General features: G+C 40.2%; 1 protein-coding gene across 14 annotated transcripts in view; it reads right to left on the bottom strand.

The window, feature by feature from the left end:
* Positions 1–20,884, bottom strand: part of PTPRK (protein tyrosine phosphatase receptor type K) — a 327,907-nt gene that overhangs the window by 20,463 nt on the left and 286,560 nt on the right. For 4 of the 14 annotated variants that reach the window (XM_082216027.1, XM_082216021.1, XM_082216029.1 and 1 more), the window contains exons 15-20: positions 12,185–12,345; positions 10,012–10,047; positions 6,040–6,051; positions 3,255–3,439; positions 2,016–2,103; positions 7–83 (exon numbers count right to left, since the gene is read on the bottom strand). In XM_082216027.1, coding sequence (XP_082072153.1) covers positions 7–83; positions 2,016–2,103; positions 3,255–3,439; positions 6,040–6,051; positions 10,012–10,047; positions 12,185–12,345 — 559 coding nt within the window. Of the gene's footprint in view, positions 1–6; positions 84–2,015; positions 2,104–3,254; positions 3,440–6,039; positions 6,052–10,011; positions 10,048–12,184; positions 12,346–18,926; positions 18,957–20,884 lie in introns of all 14 variants that reach the window. The other 10 variants (XM_082216033.1, XM_082216034.1, XM_082216023.1 and 7 more) reach the window with 4 other exon arrangements.

The following is a 20,884-nucleotide window of genomic DNA, read 5'->3' as shown; positions in this document are numbered from 1 at the left end:
ACTTACATCAATGTAATTAGCATTAATGTAGTCTGAAGAAGGATCATCTTCCACAGGTTGTAATATCACTCTGGAGTGGTCATCTGTAAAAATATTGTGTGAGTCAAAACTTGTCCAGGACAAATGTACAATAGGTATGGATGGATGTAAACTATGATAGAAGGGACTGGACTAGCAGATATTAGCATCTAACAAAACAGACATTTTAGTGGATGCCTTTAATCCAGGGATTGCCAACATGAACCCCTGAAGATATTTCAGGAGAAAGTCCTGACAATAGACCATGCTGGCTGGTAGAGTTCAGAAACATCTGGAGGGCCCTATATTGACGACTCTGGTGTTTAAACTTTCACCTGAGCAGAAGCAACACACTTCTTTTTTTAGGAGTGCCACTGAAATATGTGTATATGCAATGGATGATGCTAAGTAGGGGCATATATAGCTGTCTTAAACTAGACTTCATAGCTTAGTTCAGTCTTTGATGCGTGACAGCTACTTTAAATAGTTCCACGTGGCAGCTGCTTCATTGTGATGAGCTTTAGCTCAAGAGCAACCTGTCATATGAGAAATTTACTTTTAGCACTGTCATTTAGGTGGATTTGCAGTGGCATGGATATGCTGCACATCAATCTAGTATAGTTCCCCCCCATCCTAGCCCCCTCCAGATATTTTTATGCTACAATTGTCAGGGAGTCGCAGTCCAAAATATCTGGTGGGGACCACGTTGGGAAAGGCTGGTCCACTCAAATGGCTCGGTGGAATTAGTTTACAAGCAGGGCGATTGAGAAAGGCCATCAGAGAAATTATCAGTGTATTGGAGGAACGGGGAGGAAGAAGATGCACTCACAGACAGTCCTATTTATTCCCCATCCCCCAGTGGAGTAAAAAGGCTTTTCAGGAGGAAAGTCACAAAAAACACAGTTCACCAAGCAATAATGGCACATAGTGTAATCTCTTGGTGCCTTTATCGCTACCAAAGGTAGTAGGTGAACTGAACCCTCAACAGTTAAGAATCTGGCTCACCACAATCACTAAAATGTTCAGCTCTTGAAAAATTGTGATTTGAATGCATACTCTTTCACACATCTGAATATGATGGACAGAGAAATCTAAGCCTTTATCAGCTGTTTTCCCACTAGCACCGTGATAGCAGATGCTATTCTTGTTGTAAAATGGTAATCAAATTTTGTTTGTGCTTTGGTCTTAACTATCAAAAGCTTTACTCCTGAGGATCTGTCAGGGTTCTTTGATTCTAATCGCTGCATCAGAATGCACCAGCAGTAGACAACTGAAAAATCAAATATGGTGTAGCAGTGTAGCAGAAATGCAGTGAGAAGTTAATTTAAATTTAAAAAGAACTAAAGAGAGGGGAAATTGGTTTGCAGAAAAAACTTTTTACTTGTATCTTACTACCCCTTTCTCTCATCCCTTCATTCATTTCTGATTATTATAACATTATTTAAAATTACCTTTTATCTGTACATAAATAAATATCTGACCATATTTCTATCTGTAAGCTGCTTTGGCCCCTCAGGGAGAAAGGTGGAGTACAACAACAACAACAACAACAACAACAACAACAACAACTCTATCTTCCTTCAACACACCTACCACCTCCACCCAGCACCAGTTCAGCTGAAAGGCTACACAGCATAGCAAGGGACCTGGGTTCACTCTCATGTTGTTGCTAGGCAACAATCAATCCATTGAACCAAAGTAGAAATTGTCAAACTTAACTTCCCCTGATCTCTCATTATAAAGGTAAAATGTGATTCAGTCAACAATTGTGGCCCTATAATCTGCATGATGTAGATATAATCAATGTGGTGTAGTGATAAAAGTGATGGACCAGGAATAGGGAGAGCTGTTCAGATCTGCACTCAGACTCACCATGATGCTCAGTCACCATTTCTCAGCCAAATCTACCAGACAGGGAAACTGGATGGGTGGGGAAACCAGCTGTATGAGTTTACTAAATATTCATCAACATAATGAAATATCCACTTTTAACTTACATGCGATAATGTTTCCATATCTATTCTTTGTTCTGTTTTGATCCTTTTTTGCCACATCCCAAGAAGCTGACTGCCCTTCAAAGAAGCTCTTTATTTAAAAAAAAGGGGGGTGGATGAGATTAAAATTCACACATATTTTTGCATTTATTTCAACATTTGTTTTAGTATTCAAAATAGCAACCACCTACATTTTTCCATTAGAAATAAATGTAATAACTGGTCTGGAAACTTCTGATGGGGGCAGAAGCAAACATTGAGCAAATTCAAGGCCTGCTACTTTAAACTGCAAGAAGTGTGTGCTTCTTGCTTTCGCCTGTTTCGCCATCTCTAATACAAATAACATAAATTGTCCAACAACAAATAGGTAAACATGTGAAGAAAGAATTTCCCAGTTAAAAATGATTTCTGTCACAGTGACAAAAATAAATCAAGTATTTCTTGAGTGAAACACCACAATATGGACTTGCACTAGCATGCTTCTCATTCACAGTAAAGTCATTTTTATGGCATGCTGTTCAAACATGGCTATGGGCAGTGGCAGATTTTGGTCTTTAAAATTTCAGTCCTGTATGAGGCAAAAATTTGAAACCCCCTGCTCCTTGCCTTCTGTTCTTTCAATTCACTGCATTATAGTTGCAAAGCCCTGCAGCACCCTCTAGCGTTAGCTCCCAATGTGGTCACACTGGTCCAAATCTGCCACTGCTATAGGCTCTGTACACTGTCCCTGTACCCTGAATTTTTTTACAGGGTTTATGCACATCAACATAAGGAGTCCAGTGGCCTATCTAGTCTACCACCCCATTTCCCACAGTGGCCAACAACCAAAAGCCTGAGACCAGGTAGGGTTGGATGGATCCACCTACCACAATCCTACTCTCTCCATACCTTGATAGCAACCAGTTATCTGACATAAGTATCAGTGTTAAAACAGCTGACTTAAGAATGGTTATGAAAAAATTGCTGCAGAACAGGAGGGACTTTCGGTAGAGAGTGGATGTTTCAAGCACACCCTTTGTAATGCTTTATGACATAGCTTCTAAAGCAATGAAATTTCAAAGTTTCTCTTTGGGATTATTTCATTGACTCATGGTTCACAGAGAAGTGGTCTTTTAACAATTTAATCCCAATTAAACATTCATTTTAATCTTCTTGTAATTAAGAACTTGTGAAAACAAGAAGCTGTACTCTCAACGGGCCTCTCCTAAGTTATTGAAAAAACACAGCTGTTGACATTTTTACCTCATATTCTTCTTTAAAACCGTAGCTGTCAGATGTTTTCATGAGGTTGATATGCTGCAGCAAATCAGCTACTCTTATAGCAGGATGTAGTTGGCCTGTTTGGTATGGAGACTCTGTTCCTTCGCAGAGGTAGCGAGGCACATCGAGCAGACGACTTGACTCTGCTGTTGCACTGTGGTTTTCATCTGTGGTAATATTAATCCAGAGAATAAGAATTAAACTCAAATACTCCAAGATACAGTCCAGTTTTAAATCAGCTCGCTGCCACACTCTGTAAAGGTTTTGGAAGCCACAATAAGGAATGTGCACACAACAAATGTGTTCTGGCTTTTTGAAAAGCATTGTTTTGGGGAACTAGGCAGTGCTAATTTCACCTGAGACCAGGATGACAGCACAGAAGATAATTTTACATGTCCCCCCCCCTATTTTTAAATCAAATTCACTGTCCAGCAGTAAATGATTGAACTCAGTTTGAGTTGGCCAACTCCAGTCAGCACAAATTGCCAGAATAGGCTCAAACTGCTGTTCAACTTTTGTATACAGCTGATGGGCCTTGGGGTAACTTACAACACTATTGCAACCTCTATATGCCCCATACATATACTGAGTAAGCAGTAACCTTCTATTTATGGCTGCCTTGGAGCCCTCAAAACCTGCTACAAGCTCACATGGACTTGTTCTCTGTGATCTATCTTTCCTTAAGAACATGATAAGAGTAAATGCTTCAAGCAAAGCTGTCAATCTTTGCTTGGACCAGAGGCTGGCTTTACATTTTATAGCTGCTGCACAGAGGTAATTCATGTACCCTTGGAGATTTTGGAGGTGGGGAGAGAGAAAAGGAACCATTGCACAAAAAGAGTTCACCCTGAGATAATTGGTATGTTATCTCAACCATTGTTGGCCTTCAAGAGTCTCAAAGGGATCTTGTTTTTAGAGAGGGCTGTTGTCTTCACACTCTGCTTAAGTGTTTTTGGAGGCATCTGGCCAGGCACCAGAAACAGAATGAACAAAATTCACTTCATTCAGTGGTGCAAGTTGGGAAAATGTCCAAAAGAAGAAGAAAAACAGTGCTTTATTTTGCCATGGATTCCCCTCCCCCACCCCATTTTGGATGTTCATTAAGTAACAATGAGTGGATGCCAAATGCAAATACAGTATTAGGCAAGTTTCTGGTTTTAAAGTTGGAGTTAATGTTTTCAGGTGAAAATCCATAGCAAGTATATGGTTCAGCATACTCATGCAAACTTCTTTGCATTGCTCAGATTTATTAGTGGCAACAGTTTTCTGTACCTTTGGTCCTACCCCCCGTAAACAATGCAGGGGAAGTACATGCTATTGTTTTTAATTTTTTACAAGTATTCCAGCACAATTTCTTTTACATTATATACCATTTAGACCACATAGCATGCTTTAGTTTTTCTTTCTTGTGTATTTCTGGTCAGACACTTGTGATGTATTTAGACAAAAAATCAACATAAGGTAATTTTCTTATGATAAAAATGTAAAATAAGCATGTCAAATTACACCACTCTCTGGGACATCAGAAAAAAAATGCAGTGTAAACTTAAAATTTCCCTATACAAGCTACCCCTGTTCAAAATTTTCTGGAAAATCCACCTCGCTACCCTGATCTGATCCAGCTATGCCAATTTTGCATTATATTATAACATAGTTACCTAGTTAAGCAACACAGATTGCTTTAGAGAAGAATATACATTAACAAATAAAGGTTAATCTGACGATCAGAGTACCTAGTGCACACACCATAAAATGACGCTCTGATGTTAGAATCAGTACAATAAGATACAGCTAAAGGCCCTTCACATTTTCAAACACATCAACTCCTTCAACTGAAATCCCACTCCACTGACATAGGTATATGTTCAAATTAAACTTGGGTTTGACAGCTTCAGAATGACTATAAGAACCCACTTGTCTAGCATGATAGAGCCCTATCCAGCTGCTTGCCAGCCCCAGTTGCCCCAGCCAACACCTGGGAAATACATGAAAAAGAAACACATGTCTTGTATGGCAGAGCTTTGCCAGTAGTCATCTTCTACAACTATTTCACATTTATTTTGAACCAATCTTGTTCAAGATGCTGGACAGAACACAGAAGCTTCCAATTTGGTAGCAGATTACTTGCATTCCAAATCTGAATTTTAAGAATTTACTTCTTCCACACTGATCTGACTCCACCAACATGAAACATTTGAACTAACAAAGCAGGATCCTATTTCAAAACAGACACATATCAAAGTCCAACAAAGATCAAATCCAAAGTCATTTTTAAGTACCATAAAAGCAATCATGTTATTATATTAAAGTAAACCACCCCGCTTCTTAAATGATCTCATGGGGTTTTAATTTGAATCATCGTGTGCTTCATTAAACTGAGTAACAGTGTGAATGACAAATCAAAGTCATATTAAAGACAGTATTTCATTCATTATACCATATATCTTGTAATATAAATCACCTCATTTACCCAGCCAACATTCACACAATATACTATAAAGCATGGTTCCACAGGATGGGCATCAGCCTATGCAAGGCTTAGACTTGTGCAATCCCAGTTTACCTCCTCTGAGGAGGATTAGTTTAGAAGCTTTTGTTTAGTAATAGGTTGATTCTGAACAGTAATGGATGTTGTTTGAACAGCTAAAACCCTGGTTAATTATGTTTTGTTTGAAATAAGCTAACTTGAAACTATGTTTCATGGCTGTGTGTTCTATGGTTCAGTGTGACATCTCAACACACTCACCCTGTCTCCTCAAATACTTACCAGTTATAGGGACTGTAGCCCATTGAAGCATTAAAAAAAGCAAATAAATCTTGAGACATTCGAAAACTTTTTTTATGTTAGAAAACAGTCAAAGCTTAAGCTTAAAAGCTGTAGAAGCATTATAACAATGGTAACTAAAATAGCTTCTACAATTTTGGAATCATAAAGAAATCTAAACAACTTTTTGCCATTTTAATCACCACAGACATGCACATATTACAAAACCATTTTTTTGTATGTATGTATGAAATGAAATGAAATGTCAAATATAAAAAAAAGGAAGAATGAGCAATGGTATCAAATCTCTAGCATAAATACAAGCTCTCATGAACTCCAAATAATACATTTTGCCTCACGTAAATAATATTTGTCAATGAACAACAAACAACAAACCACACTGTGATGTGAATGCATGCTGAAACTGTCAGGCTGCCTTTCAGTTTTGCCCTGGGGTTGCTCTTCACAGCTGCCTGTCTCACTAAAATTTGAACAGATTAACCTTTGCATGTCAAAAGATTTGTTTCACCTAACTCAGTTGGAGGTTTTGATAGCTCTAATGTCACATCAAATATACTTGTGTAGTGAGTACATGGCAGCAAGAGCCTCTTGATGAGAAGGATTAGGAAAACAGCACCCAATCAGCGAGTTTAAAATTAGCAATTATTTAGATATGTTAATTATAATTTAAAGCTGTAATCAAATCATTACTAAATGGCTGAAGAAAAAGCATGGGGCATTTGACACAATGCTGAATGTGTGCATAGGAGACCCACATCCATACACCTGACCAGCTATGGAGCCCTGAGTTGGGGCTACTATTATAGTATAGTAGACCTGATTTCAAATCCCTACCCAGTCATGAAGCCCATAGGATGACCTTGGGCAAATTCCTAGCCTACTCCACAAAGTTTTTTAAAGAATAAAGGGGAAAGGGAACCATGGAAGCCAACCTAAGGTCCTTATCATAAGGGCAAGGTAAAAATGTAGTATGTACAATGAACTAGCTCCATCCACCTAAGATAAGACAGGGAAGTGTGGTTCTCAAACACCACTTCCTGTGCCACATTGTAAACTGCTTTTAAAAAACAAAAACGGGGGTATTTTTAAAAATAGTTTGTGATATGGCAAGGGAATCTGTAGTTCAAAGCTGGGGGAAATGAAGCAGTCCCATGGGATGTGCTCAAACCTTAGATAACAGCTAAAATGGTTTTTTAGATTCTGGCCTAACTCTTTTAGCTCAGAAAGTTATAACAAGTTCCAAAGGGCCTGAGACATGGACATCTAAAATTTTTATTCCTCATGTTATAAAATCATGTTCCAAAGCCGCCAAACTGCCATGTATTTTGGGGAGGGGAGGGGGATGCTTGAATTCAATATGGCAAAGGGTGTGGGAATTTGAGGCGGTCGCTATACGGTGATAAGCTTTTTGGGTATGGATCAGTTTCCATTGGAATTTGGATCCATTTCAATGCAGTTTCTGGCTAGCATTTAGCACTTGAGTTCATTTGGTTGCACTACTGGTTGATTTATGCTAGGAAAAGGATAAAACAAATGTTCCTAAGCTGGCCTTTGATTCGACTAAGATATCCTTCTGGATTACTGTATGGGAGACTGGGAGACAACATTTTAATGGTTGGTGCTACCTGTCAGGTGGGTTCCATAGGACTCTGTCTTGAATCACATGCTGATTAGGCTTCAGGATTAAGCTGTCTGCAGATATGGACTGGGAATGGCCAAAGAAATGTTGAATGGGTTTCTGGATCTGGTAATGTCTGGACTGAGTTTGTTAGGCCACATCCTGAACAACAATGCAGTACTACTGATGATTTGATAGCCTTTGGCCTACTCTGTGGGAAGTGCACTGGCAGGCTGAGGGTGCCATTAAATCTGGACCTGACACTCCTTGTTCAAGTAGCACTTGTGACACAAAGTGTCCCTCCCATCTATTATTGTTTGCATTCGTCTGTCTTGAAGGAAAATGGAGTGCGCCTCTGGGGGGTGAAGTCAAAGGGCTGCATTAGCAGCACCAAAGCGAATTCTCTGAGGTGCAAGCCTGGGCAGTGTGTATGGAGGTCCTGGGCTGCCCAGACGGCATCGCTGATGTGGTCCAAATCAAAGCAGAGGAATACTTTTGGCAGCAGCTTGGCTGCAGGAGTTGCCAAAATGAGGCACACAAGGTGCCATCCAACCATCTTAGGGACTTCACTCCAAACTTGTATCGGGTTCTCTCCTTAGTCTTTTCTTCTCCTATCTAGGCTCTTGTAACATCTAGGTTAGATTACCTCTGTGCATTTTAATGGACTTTCCTTCGTAGGTAATTTCAAACTTCCATTGGTTCAATTGAACTGCACAGATTTGAACACATTGCTTTTCTGGACGCACTGCCAGTTGTAGGCTTTGACTTATAAAACTTGAAATTACTTGGGACCAGGGTATTTGATAGACCCTTTCCTCTCATATTTATTTGAAACATTTCTACCTCATCCTTCAATATAAAATCTCCCAGGGAGATTTCAATATTATCAAAAACGCCCAACAAGTAAGTAAGTAAATAATAAAAATTGAGAGCTATGTAAAACCACCAGTCACACTTCTTAAGCCATTCAAAACATGGGTGGGAACACACACACAAGTGGTGAAAATTGTACAGATGAGGTGCCACTTGCAAGGCCCTGTCGCTGGTGGACACCCACCACATTTAAAGAACATGGGTGCACTAGAAGTGGGACTCCCATGATGATCGCAACAATTAGGTAGGTTCATACAGGAGAAGGTGGTCCTTCAGATGCCAGGTCCTAGGCTGTTTATAGCTTTATGGTCAAAGTCAGCCCTTCAAATTGTACATGGAAACAGATTGGTAGCTAGTAAAGAACAGGATGTGCTTGTTTCCAGATGTCACTGTTAACAGGCCAACCAACCTTCAAAAGCAGCCTCATGTAAAGTATTGTATAGTAATCTAACCAGGGCATGGAAAACTGCCACTAGGTAATATATTTTCTAAGAAGGAAGCTAGTTAACTGGCTGTCTGTGTCACAGAGTGGTACAAATGGTAAATATGCATCTTGAAAGTGGGACTCAACAGCACCCTTAAAGCTAAGGACTATCTCATTTGGGGAATGCAACTCTAAACAATACAAGCTGAATACTCAGTTTCTATTTAGTCTTGTCTCCTGAAAAGTCCCTTCCTGATCTTTAATATTGGTTTCAGAATCCTCCCTCTTTGTGCTCTGGTTTCCCCAGTAGCTTCTCAGCGGTGGTGCTTTGAAACAAACTTTGAGGTATCAGTTGGTTATTATTTCAATGCCAGTTTTTAGTTTTAAAAGCAAATTTTATTCTGCAGAAGATCAGCGATATAGGGTGCTTCCAGACAGGAGCATAATATGGCTAAAAAGTCAGTTGCTGCAAACTGGTCGCTACTCTTTTTTATTAAAAAAAAACCTCATTGGATTTTGCTGTTGGCAAGGGGAAATGGGGATTAAATGCAGGGGGAGGGTATACAGACTGGCATTTTGATGCTGACACATTGTGTGGACACTGAAAGAAACCTGCATACATGAGTAGCACTGATCCTACAATAAATGCCTTTTTGGAAGCATCCATAATCACACTACCATATCAGGTTGAATATGTGAAACCACCACTGCTTCTAAAGCAAGGTCAGCTTTGAAAACTGAAATATCACTGAAGCAGCCACCAATTAAGCTGTGAAAACCAACAATTAGCCTCCCAAAGTGAGGGAGAAACCAGCTTCCAGTGCACATTTCAAGTCCAGGAAGGCCGTTCATTTCTCTTGACTATTTGATGCTGCCCGAGGAAAATGAGTACACCCGAATGTTCTGCCAACAGCAGGCTTATATTTCCAGTCTGAAACAAGCTGTTTAGACACCCAGTAAATATATTGGTTGACAGGAGTTATAAACCATGCAAGGAGATGAAATCCATGAAGGAAGAGATTATGGACTAGGTCCTCACCTAACACAGCAGTCGGCACAAGTGGATCATTGGGCACTGCAGGAAAACAAAGCTCGTGAAGAAATACATTACCTTCAATTGGTGTATTTTTTGTTTTATCAATAAAGAAACATAGATAATTTTATAAAGTCACATAGCAGTGTCTATTAGTGAAACAGAGAACACACAGTCTGCTTTGTTGAAAGCAATGTTTGCATTTTCCACAATGCCATAAACGCACAAAATTATCCACTACGACCCAATTAGGCTATCTTCTAAGCATTTGCTGCTTGACAGCCACAGAGTAAACTCTCAGGTAGTTTTGCCAGTGCAGCTGCCAACAGCTAATTGAACAGTTAGGAAGCAATTGCTGCTATTAGAAACTCAGTTCTAGCCTAAATGCACCCTGTGTTTTTCACAGGGCGTAGCTGAAATGCCCTTGATTGAAACATTCATCAGCAAATTCTCTGATGAAAGAAAAGTGAAACATCACAAGTACTTAAATCAGCAAGTGGACACCTTACTTTCACACTACACTCTTAGTAAATTATGGCATACTAAGCCTAATTTACATACAGTTCCTTTTAGGGATGTTCTCCCAAGGCAGGCATGGAAAAGAACTCCATGGGCTCATAAACACTCACTTTAAAGGAAAAGCAAACTTTTTAACACTTCCAAATTATTTCTAAGCAAGAATTTCTGATTTCACTGGCTGAAAATTAGCTTTCTTTGGGAACAGCAAAGGACTGTGGAGGCTTTGGCATCCCAAACCAACTGCTTAAGCCCTACAAATGTCTTCAAATTGGCCTTCCATTGCATTACAGTCCAGCTAATTTTAGAGAGAGGAGTGAAAGCCAAATTCAAGGGTGAGGGAGAAGGCCACCCTCCTGTGGAAGACCTGTGGAGAAGGAGGTCTTCTCTCTCATGCTTGGATTGGGCTCCTGCGGGGTCTCTCTCCCACTCTTGCAGGAACTAATGGAACAAATTGTTCCGGTAGGGAAGGAAAAAATATATTTCAAGGTACAAACCTGAGACTGAGGAGAAGAGATAATCTACCATGAGCACTCACAATCCCTCTCAAATTGAATCCCGCATAGTGTCTTTAACCCACCCTTCAAGTGGAAAATTCGACGTATGGACCTATGTCTATCACTAGAACAGTGCACAGCAAGGAGAGTTACCACAAGTTAATTGATTTATCTTGGCTAAGGAAAGAAGGGACAACATACGCTCTTAAGAATGCTACCATTGTGCTTGCTATTACCTGAGCACCTAGAAAATGGTAGAAATAACTAGGCTGGGCAAAAAGGTACTCAGTCTCACAATCCATGTTTTTTGTCCCAAACAGCTTGCAGGAGTCTCTGAGCCAGATAGTACACTAGTTAGGAAAGGGACCAGCTAAGTCAACAATGTACTTTGAATGCCTTAGATGGCTGTCACATGATACTACATTTTTACAGTGTATAGATCATTGATGGGAATTTTTCAACACGCCTGCCAAAAATACTCTCTGGAGGTTTGGCCTGAGAGGGATCTTCCTGAACCAATACAGTCGTACCTTGGTTCTCGAACAGAATGCGTTCTGGGAGTCTGTTCAACTCCTGGAACCGTTTGAAAACCAAGGACCATCCTGCAGCCAATTGGAAGCCGCGGAAGCCATTTGGCTTCTGAAAATCGTTCAGAAACTGGAGCACTCACTTCCGGGTTTCAATTTCAATTTCTGGGAGCCGATTTGTTTGGAAGTCAAGGCATTTGAGATCCAAGCTACGGCTGTACTGCTACTGGGAGTTGATGGAGGAGGGGGCCATCACCCAAAATTGGGGTTGGGTGTGACTGTTGCATATAGTGGTACCTCAGGTTAAGTACTTAATTTGTTCCGGAGGTCCGTACTTAACCTGAAACTGTTCTTAACCTGAAGCACCACTTTAGCTAATGGGGCCGCGCCGCCAGAGCCCAATTTCTGTTCTTATCCTGAAGCAAAGTTCTTAACCTGAAGCACTATTTCTGGGTTAGCGGCATGTGTAACCTGAAGCGTATGTAACCCGAGGTACCACTGTAGTTCAAGTGTCTCACTAAATTAATTTATTTAGTGTAAATGTAACAGCACCTCTACAGAGCACCTATACACAGAAACAAAGTAAGTTGCCAGCTTCAGTTACAACGACCATTTAAGCTCTGCCATTACTGTACTTACATCTGGGACTGAAGTTATGGGAATCCATAAAGGTGACCGAGAGAGGGTCCTCTGCATGAAGCGTGCTTTGATCAGCGTAACTCCTATCCATTGCGTTCACCATATGGGTCATTTCTTGCCTGGCGTTTCCCATTGCATCTTTGCGTTTCTTAGCAAGTTTGCTGCCCAGCCAAAAGCCAAAAGAAAAAAGCAAAAAAATGAAAGTCATCATAATTTTTCCATCTGGTGATCAATAACATGTAACAGTACCAAAATGAAAGAATCTCTCAAACTTAAGAGCAGCTTTAGATGCTCTAGTACCCACAACCACGAAAATGTTCAAGTGCCTTGCAGTTTCAGATGATGAGTTGCCGTTGTAATGTCTGGAAAGGAACTTGCACAGGAAGGGTATTCAACTTGGGCACTTTTCATCTTTAGTAACCTGCAGCCTGATCCTAACCACATCGACTCAGAAATAAGTTGGAAATATTTCAGTTGGGACTTGCTTTCAAGTGGGTAGAATTGGGAGTTCAGCTTTAGTTTCACAAGGAGCCTATCAAGAACAGTGCAAGCATTGGGAACATTAAGCACTTGTGCGTCCGACTTGCTACTGCCAATGATGAAGCTACTCTTAGGAGTTTTCAGGACAAATTTACACACTGCAGTGATCCAAACTTGTATCCATGCCACTATTTTTATTTCTTGTTGTGAGATAATATTTGTCGTGTAGAAATGTTTTTGTTTACAAATTCATATTCTTCTCTCCGTTTAATTGCTGCTTTTCCATGCAATTATGCCAAAATACTCAAATTGGAAACAAAATTCCATTTTAACTTAACCTTTATACAAATAAACAGCATAATTATATCAAACGATCTTTGACCTATGTTTGGATTTGTAATCAGACAATTCATTTTTCTGGTTTTTCTACCACATCTTCTGCTCTATCATTTAATTGCTTAGATTGGCAAAGGTATGCAAACAGCACAACAAAAGGAAGATAGTTCTGTTCATGTTAGGATTACATCTCACAGATCACCTTTGAATTAATTAATTAATTTGTACACTGCACTTCATCCGTAGATCTCAGGACAGTTCACAACATACCAATACAAGATAACAAAATAAAACAAGAACCCCCCCAAAAAAACTCCCCAATAACCTCCCCTCCCCACCAAACATATTTTAAAGGGTATAGGATGTTAATCAGCCAAAGGCCTGGCTGAAGAGGTAGGGTTTTGCCTGGTGCCTAAAGGTATATAATGAAGGCCCCAGCTGTTCTCCTGCAGCAGAAGTGAGGAATTGGATCCAGCCCTTGATCCAGAAGTAGACTTCCCATCTATCCATCTCCTGATGTCTTATGACATCAAGTCATTTAAAGTTCAAGCCCAATACAGTACAGGCTTGCACTTAAGCCACAGCTGAAAGAATTATTTCTGTTACCATCAGCGGTGGAGGAAGCCGCCCATAGGGGCGGGGTGCACCATGGGGCCTCTGGAGTCTGCCTGACTGCCTCCTCCCACTCAGCCGCCCTACAGCTGGGGGGGGGGGGAGGCAGAAGGCAGACCGTTTGGGCAGCATGGAGCCTGCGTGTGCCCAAGCCACCACATCTCTCCCAGGAGAGACGTGTGGCTCAGGCACACTGCAGGCCCTGCGATAAGTGCCGCCCGGCATTTTGTCACCCTCCTCAGTGGTGACACCCGGGGAAAACCACACCCGCCGCACCCCCTGCCTCCGCCCCCACAGAACAACGGGAAAAGATGCAATATTTTTTTAAATGCCAAATTTTGGTCACAAAGAAAGTATGAGAGCACCCACTGGATTCCTATTTTTTCTTTTGCAGCTGCAGCTTGAACATCCCTTCCCTGACATCATATAACTTCACTCACAGGACAGGCGAGCGTGGTTTGCCCCAAACCCTGTGGTGGGCTAAGTTTTGAGACCTGATAGGACAAATTAGGTTCCCTACCATCACCCCAAAGCGTGGCAAATGGGGGAACAATATTTTGACTTCTATGCTTATACTTTTAAAAACAGAATTCTGTGCTGTTCACAGAGTCTCACAGAATCTCACAATGTTCACTGAATCTCACAGGATCCAAACTGCTTGCAAAGGAATTCCTATATAGCTGATATCCTTCCCATTTGTACACTCCTGTACAAATTCATTATCATATACAGAGGGAGAAGCTAGATGTTCACTGGGCGGGGCTGAATCCTTAAGGTACAAGCAACTGCATTAGATTATCGTAATTAGTACACAAATATTTGTAAAACGCTGGTGATTTTTCACAGATAAAACACCACAAAACACCACCTGTGTTAATTAAGGACACAGAGCACTCAATTTGCAGTTAAACACAAATTGCATCAATACTCCTGCTTTCAGGACAATTGTTTATTTCGAACTGTGAAATCCCAAATAAAGTGTCAGCAGGATAGTTTATCATAATATATACTGCATATTAATAACATGTTGGTATACTATGTATTAAGTATGTGTGTGTGAAACATATATTAAAATGTTCTTAATGGGTGACACAGTTGTAATTTAAAGAACAGTTGAGAAAGGTATTTCTGGAATATTAATGGATAAGTAACAGACATCTTTAAAATGTGCATTAATGTTCTTGTTTAGAAGTCATGCTCCTTAAGAAAAAATCTGCCTTGTAAGGGATGTCTAGATTTGGTGAAGAAGAAAATGTCCTCTGGACATACTCAAAGACACTCTTCTCATACTATTGAGAAAATGCAGTTACAGCTAACAAGATATGGATCCATTCAGATTCTTGGCGCTGACAAGTCTCTGCTCAAATTCAGTAACACAGCCCTCGTGTGCTTGGTCACATGTAGACCTAGACTGCTTCCACACTAGAGGTGTTGTTGTTTTTTAGTGCTGCTAAGCCTTTTTCCTACTTTACCACAATAAGCCTGAAGCAGAAACATCTACTAAGGTTCCACACAAGCATTGAGTGCAGCACAATATTATCACTACTGACCACACATACAACATACTTTCTTGGCCTGACTATTCTTTCTCCTGGGCATTCTTCCTTCACTTTCTGAGAAATATTGAAAGAGTTGGGTGTCAGTTGCTGTGGCTGCATTTTCCAAGGCCAGCGCCTTATAAATAGTGATAATTTGTAATAAAGACGTAACTTGACTGGGAAATAATTTGGAGGTACTTTTCCACCCAGTGAATTGTTCTGGAATGCCCTATGTGGTAAGATGATTGATGCTAATTGGCTGTGTACCTGGTTGGGAAACTGCTCTGAGTCTTCTGGGGGCAAAAATAGTTGGATGAATATATAAACAAGAAAGCAAAAATTGTTAAATAAATATGCAAGTCGAGAACTGCTCTGGGTCAACCCAACACAGCTGTTCCTTGGCTAAATTTACACTACATCCACTCAGTAAACAAGACAGCTGCACTACCAACCTGCAGCAGCAGGATGGGGGTCTGTTTGCCTCACTGCTATGCCATGAAGAAGCATGGCAAGGGGTTGAGCCAACTGTGTGATGCTGGCTGGACCAATCTGCTGGGGCGGCAAGCTTGTCTTTAAAGGCAGCATTGTGATTTGTCTTTGAGGGAGTTGAACAAGGCCTGAGAAACTTTCTAGTTGGCAAGTGGCGTGAGGGGTGCCATGCACAAGTAAGCTTCCTCTTGTGGTAAGTGGAGGAGCACCCTGGTGCATTTTCATGGTGAGGGGCTGCTAACAAATATCCTGCTATTGCTCCCTGGTTTAAGGCGCTTTGGCAAGAGGGTTACCCTTGAGTTATGACACTTCATTCTATCCAAGACTGTTCAGCAGGGGTGGGAAGTAAATGGCAGGTGTTTCCTTGGCATATTGTTTAAGAAGAACAAACAAACAAAAGCACGCATCATTTAGTTAACTTGGAGCTCCTCACTACCTATCTCAAATTGGGCAGAGTGCCTTCCTAGTTTTTACCTTTAACAACTGGAAGCCTGCACTATCCGAGTATAGTTAAGAGTGGTGAAAAATTAAATGCTCAAGGCAAACCTCTACAAGTATAATAAATAGTCACCCATAGTTAAATCTTTTCAAAGTATTGTGTCTTCATTCCAGAGTGGGGGAACAAAGACATGAGATGGTGGTGGTGGGTGTTCCTTCAGCTATCATCTCATTATATATTTACAGCAGACATGGCATAAAATCAGTTTTGTGATTGTGTTTCATACATGGATTTGCAGGTCCTCCATGGACCTCTGTCAACAGAGTTCTCAGCATACACTTCCTCCTCAAAATTACCAGTGACTATATTTAGAATTGTAGCTGTCAAGAACTTTTACATGTGTAAAAATGGGATAGCAAGAACTAAAAATATAGGAGAGTTATTGCTGATCTTTAATCCCATCATACTATTCAAGGCTTTTATAGTTCAGATGGCTTTTTCTCACCTATATACTAAAGCTCTCAGTCTTCCAGTCCTAATGCCACATTTAGGAAGGAAGGAAGGAAAGGGGGGGGGGAGATAACCAGTCCCATCTCTTCATTTCACAAAACCCATTTTTGAAGCACCACTTCTTATAAGACTTCATAAAAACCCTTCAGGATAGTCTTTCATATAGTGAAGACTGCAGCTAGGTTTCTGGTTAAGACAAGCTAAAAAGTCAACAGTACTTAAAGCCTTGCAAGTAGCTAAGTAGGTAACCGTGAAAAAGTTAATTTCCCTGAGAAGGCTGTGGTGCTGTGATCTATAGATACCAAACTTAGAGGACATCTTAAGTACTTCTATGCACTGAGCTCCTGAGTGTCAGCAGCAAGCAAACAGGTAGTGCAACAGGAAATACACCATTATGTTAAGTTGTGGGTGAACATATATTAAATGATTTTTGTTGGGTGCATGCATTAAAAGCACTACCACTCTTTTCTCTTAGTAACTCTCTTTCCTATGCCAGTCCCACAACTTGTGTTTGGGCTAACCATAGTCTTAACTGGTATCAAAATCCCCAGCAGTGTTATGTGCATGTGATCATTGCTCTGAATCAGATTTAGATTTAGAATAGATTTGCAAAAAATATTTAATTTGTGGACACATCTGTATTACTAGCAGCCATCAGCTCTTTATAGCTTTGGTACTCTAGCTCAGCCCATGCAATTTGTTGTTTTGGGAACAATCAGCAATTTGTATTGGGGGCTGCCGAGAGTAGACAGACGTTGTTAACCACCACAGCGTTCACCTCCATCAGCCTATGCAGTTGGCTAAGTAAGAAGGGAGGGAGTAGAGATACTCTATTATTTTGTGAAAATTGCATAGCTTAATTACTTCTGGTTGTCCTGTTATTTAACAAGGGAATTGCAATTTGTCATAGTAAACTCAAGGATAACAAAGTCAGGCTACAGCAGCTTAGGTAGCTTTTGTTTAAAATCAAGTGGGTTTTTTGTTGTTTTTTTAAATTGATATTTCAAAACCCTCTCCATTTAATACATGATTCAGATTTACTGAAGGGCAGCTCTGTTCAAGTGCAGGCCTGTACATATATTATATGGCAGCTTGTTTTGAATTAGTAGCTTTTTTTAAACCCTGCATTAGGCTGCTTCAAACTTTGTCTATGCTTCTACAAACCATTCTGACTGTTGCTACCATTTAACGCATCCCATGTGCAACATACAAGATAGGCATAGATCTTGTTGACAGGTCTGTTCCCTGAGAGTAAGAGAGATCAAGCACTTAAACGCTTCAAAGAAAGCGTAACATTGCAAGCTCAGAGGAAATATCACTTTCAAACAGCTGCTGGATCCCATCTCCCCCACTGTGAGGAGAAGAACAGGGTAGGAGCGAGGAGCAGCCCAGAAGCCTTCTTCAACTTTCCCAATGATAATTAGGTGGTTTTGGTGGAAGAGTCAAAATGAACGGAAGCTTTGAAGGGCTCATGTCTTTTTGTTACTTGACAAGAGGCCAGCTGCTGTCCCACCCATCCACCATAGTGCCCTCATCTGGTTGGGTGATGGTGGACAACGTGCATCACTTTTACTTCATGTGGGGCTCCTGATAAGTGTATGCATTGCTCACATGTAGGTCAGCACCATGTACACTGGGGAACACTTTTAGTTCCACCCCCATTACTGCATCAGCTTCCTTCAACCACTGCACATTTTACACATTTTTATTTTGTAAAAGAACACCAACACATGAACGCCACCTTCGTGTGTAAGGGATCTGCACAAATGGATCTGGTTGAATAGGTTTCTCAAGAGCCCTTTGTGTTTGAGGTCATTTACAGACACAACACATGGTGTCAGAAGTGGAGTTTAAAGCAGACTCACACTCTAGCACCATCCTAAAGTTTAGCCTAGCTCCTTTTTTCTTTCTTTCTGGGTGGTGGGTGCTGTGAGAAACAGGGTACATTCCCTGTCATTTCTTCCCCTGAAGTGGGAGGACTTCACTCTGCCTCAGATTCATCAAGATCTTCTTGATGAAGAAAACTACCTATCACATTACATGAACCTAGAAGGAAGCCCAAACTGGATTTCAGAATGAAAATTAAATTGTAGTGAAACCGAAAGAAACAAATAGATATATAGAAATAATGTTTCTACATTCATTTAGAATACAATATCCCTTTAAAAATAAAAGCGAAAAGCCTTAGAAAATGTTTAGCTCCTAAAAAAAAGAAAATCAAAATTATATGGAAAAATGTAGCAAAGTATTAATACTTTTTGTCCCCCCCCTTTTTTTTTGAAAAGGGATACTGCATCTTCAATACACGTAAAGAAGTAAGTCACCCATTTCTACTTACAGGTAGTAGGAGTAAGAATAGTAGCTCCTCCTGGCAAGCAAATCACAGACAGTGGAAAAAGAGAAGCAATGGTGAATGAAAAGCGTGACTCGGTCACATTCAATAAAGCAGAGAAATGTGCGTTTTTGAAAAAAAATCATGTTTTATTGGTTAGCATTACAAACTTGCTCATGCACTGATTAGCCTTACGGTGCCATGCAAATAAAAAAAATACGTTAGCATATAAAAATGATTTCGGTATTAGAAAGAGATTGCTGGAGAAAAATGACATGCTGACACTTCATTTATTGCAGGGGAAAAAAAAGGAAATTAAATGGGTTATGTATTTTCATGCAGTTCAGCATAAATGTGATGACTGATAACTACCTAAATGTCATGACATACAGAACAGGTGTGTACAGGTCATGTGCTCTCAATTGTTCCCTTTCCTTTTTGTCTAACTTTCAGTTACAAACTGGCAGAGCTGTGTTAACAAACAACTATGATGGCTGCTTACAAGTATACAGGTGTAAGCGGCTTTTTGGGGGGAACATCCTATATAGATAATAGGTCTATGCTGTCATTTTTGCAGTAGATGTGCATGTATACTAAGGCATACACACACACACACACACACAGCTTCTTCTTCTGCTGCTTCTAAATCTTAAAAATGAAAATGTTGATACACACATGCTTAGCTTAAAAAAAGAAGTACACAAATGGAAAGAAATGAGGTACATTTGGAAATATTTCAACAATGGTTAAAAAAAAGTTATTTGCTATTTAAGAGATGCAGTATCCCTTTTCTTATGCAGTTTGATTACTTTGTAAAACTCTATAACAGCTAATAGAGTTTCATCTACTTCAGCTTCAAATCAGTTTGTACAAAATGATCAGGCAAAGCATAAGACACTTCTGATTCATGAAATCATACAAAACTGCTTACCACTCAGATTTCCCCCCAATAAATCAAATTTGGAAATCTGTTTCAATGCGTAAGAGTAATTAAACCAATGTGAAATTAGCAGGTATGTTTTCTGATCTTCCTAAAAGTGTTAATAACGTCCAAGTATCAAAAGGGATACCACATGATGGAATCACTAATATGTATGTACAGAATGGTTATATTTATAGCACCTAGTAGTATACAAGCGCTTAAGATTAAAACTTAAAGCATATTCAGTCTAATTCCATTGTGTTTGCAGTGTGGTGGTGTATATTAGGAAAAAAATCATTTAGTAAAAATAGAAAGCAGGAGGATAGATTACTTTAGAAATCTTGTTAACATAAAGGGCTTCAGGCAATTCCAGTTTTGTCCCACTGAGTCAATGGGAATGACAATAGTTTCACATGATTAAGGGGACTGATGGACTGAAACTACCATAAGATGAGAAAGGGTGCGTATGTTGGTAAGTCATATGGACTGGGCTCAATATTACTATTCTAGAAAAGCTTACAAATCTTGATTGAATAAGACAAAAAGTCACAGTGGGTAGCAAGGTTTCCACACAATTCAGACAAATGGTATACCACACTTATAGCATAGGCTTTTTGTCAGATGTGAGGAACCCTGTGGCCATCAGCCCCAGCCAGCATGGTCAGTGGTCAAGTATGATGGGAGTTATTGAGCAACATCTGGAATACCACAGGTTCCCCCCTCTGCTTTCGGTGGGGCAAGGGTCTGGGCTGGTTATAAGCCTCTGAGTCAAGATACCTATTATGTTTAGGCACATGAGATCAACCTAGCTCTGCCTGCTGAGAATTTTGCTCTCAAACATGCAGAGAAATTTGGAACTTGCTTTTCTGCGCTTAATCTATCTCCTTTGCAACTCAGTTTACCCCTTGAGTTGGGAAGGAGGAAGATTAGTGGGAAATTACCAACAATCAAGGCAAAAAGCTCAGACGAACAGTAGACTAGGCTGTGAATCCTCTTTACTGTGTGTCTGAATATACTTTCTGCAGCGCTCTCTCTCTCTCTC

Source organism: Podarcis vaucheri (assembly GCF_965113315.1).
Source record: "Podarcis vaucheri genome assembly, chromosome: 3".
NCBI classification, from domain to species: domain Eukaryota; kingdom Metazoa; phylum Chordata; class Lepidosauria; order Squamata; family Lacertidae; genus Podarcis; species Podarcis vaucheri.
The sequence above is the reverse complement of the archived record's forward strand: the minus strand, read 5'-3'. Positions and strand labels throughout refer to the sequence as shown.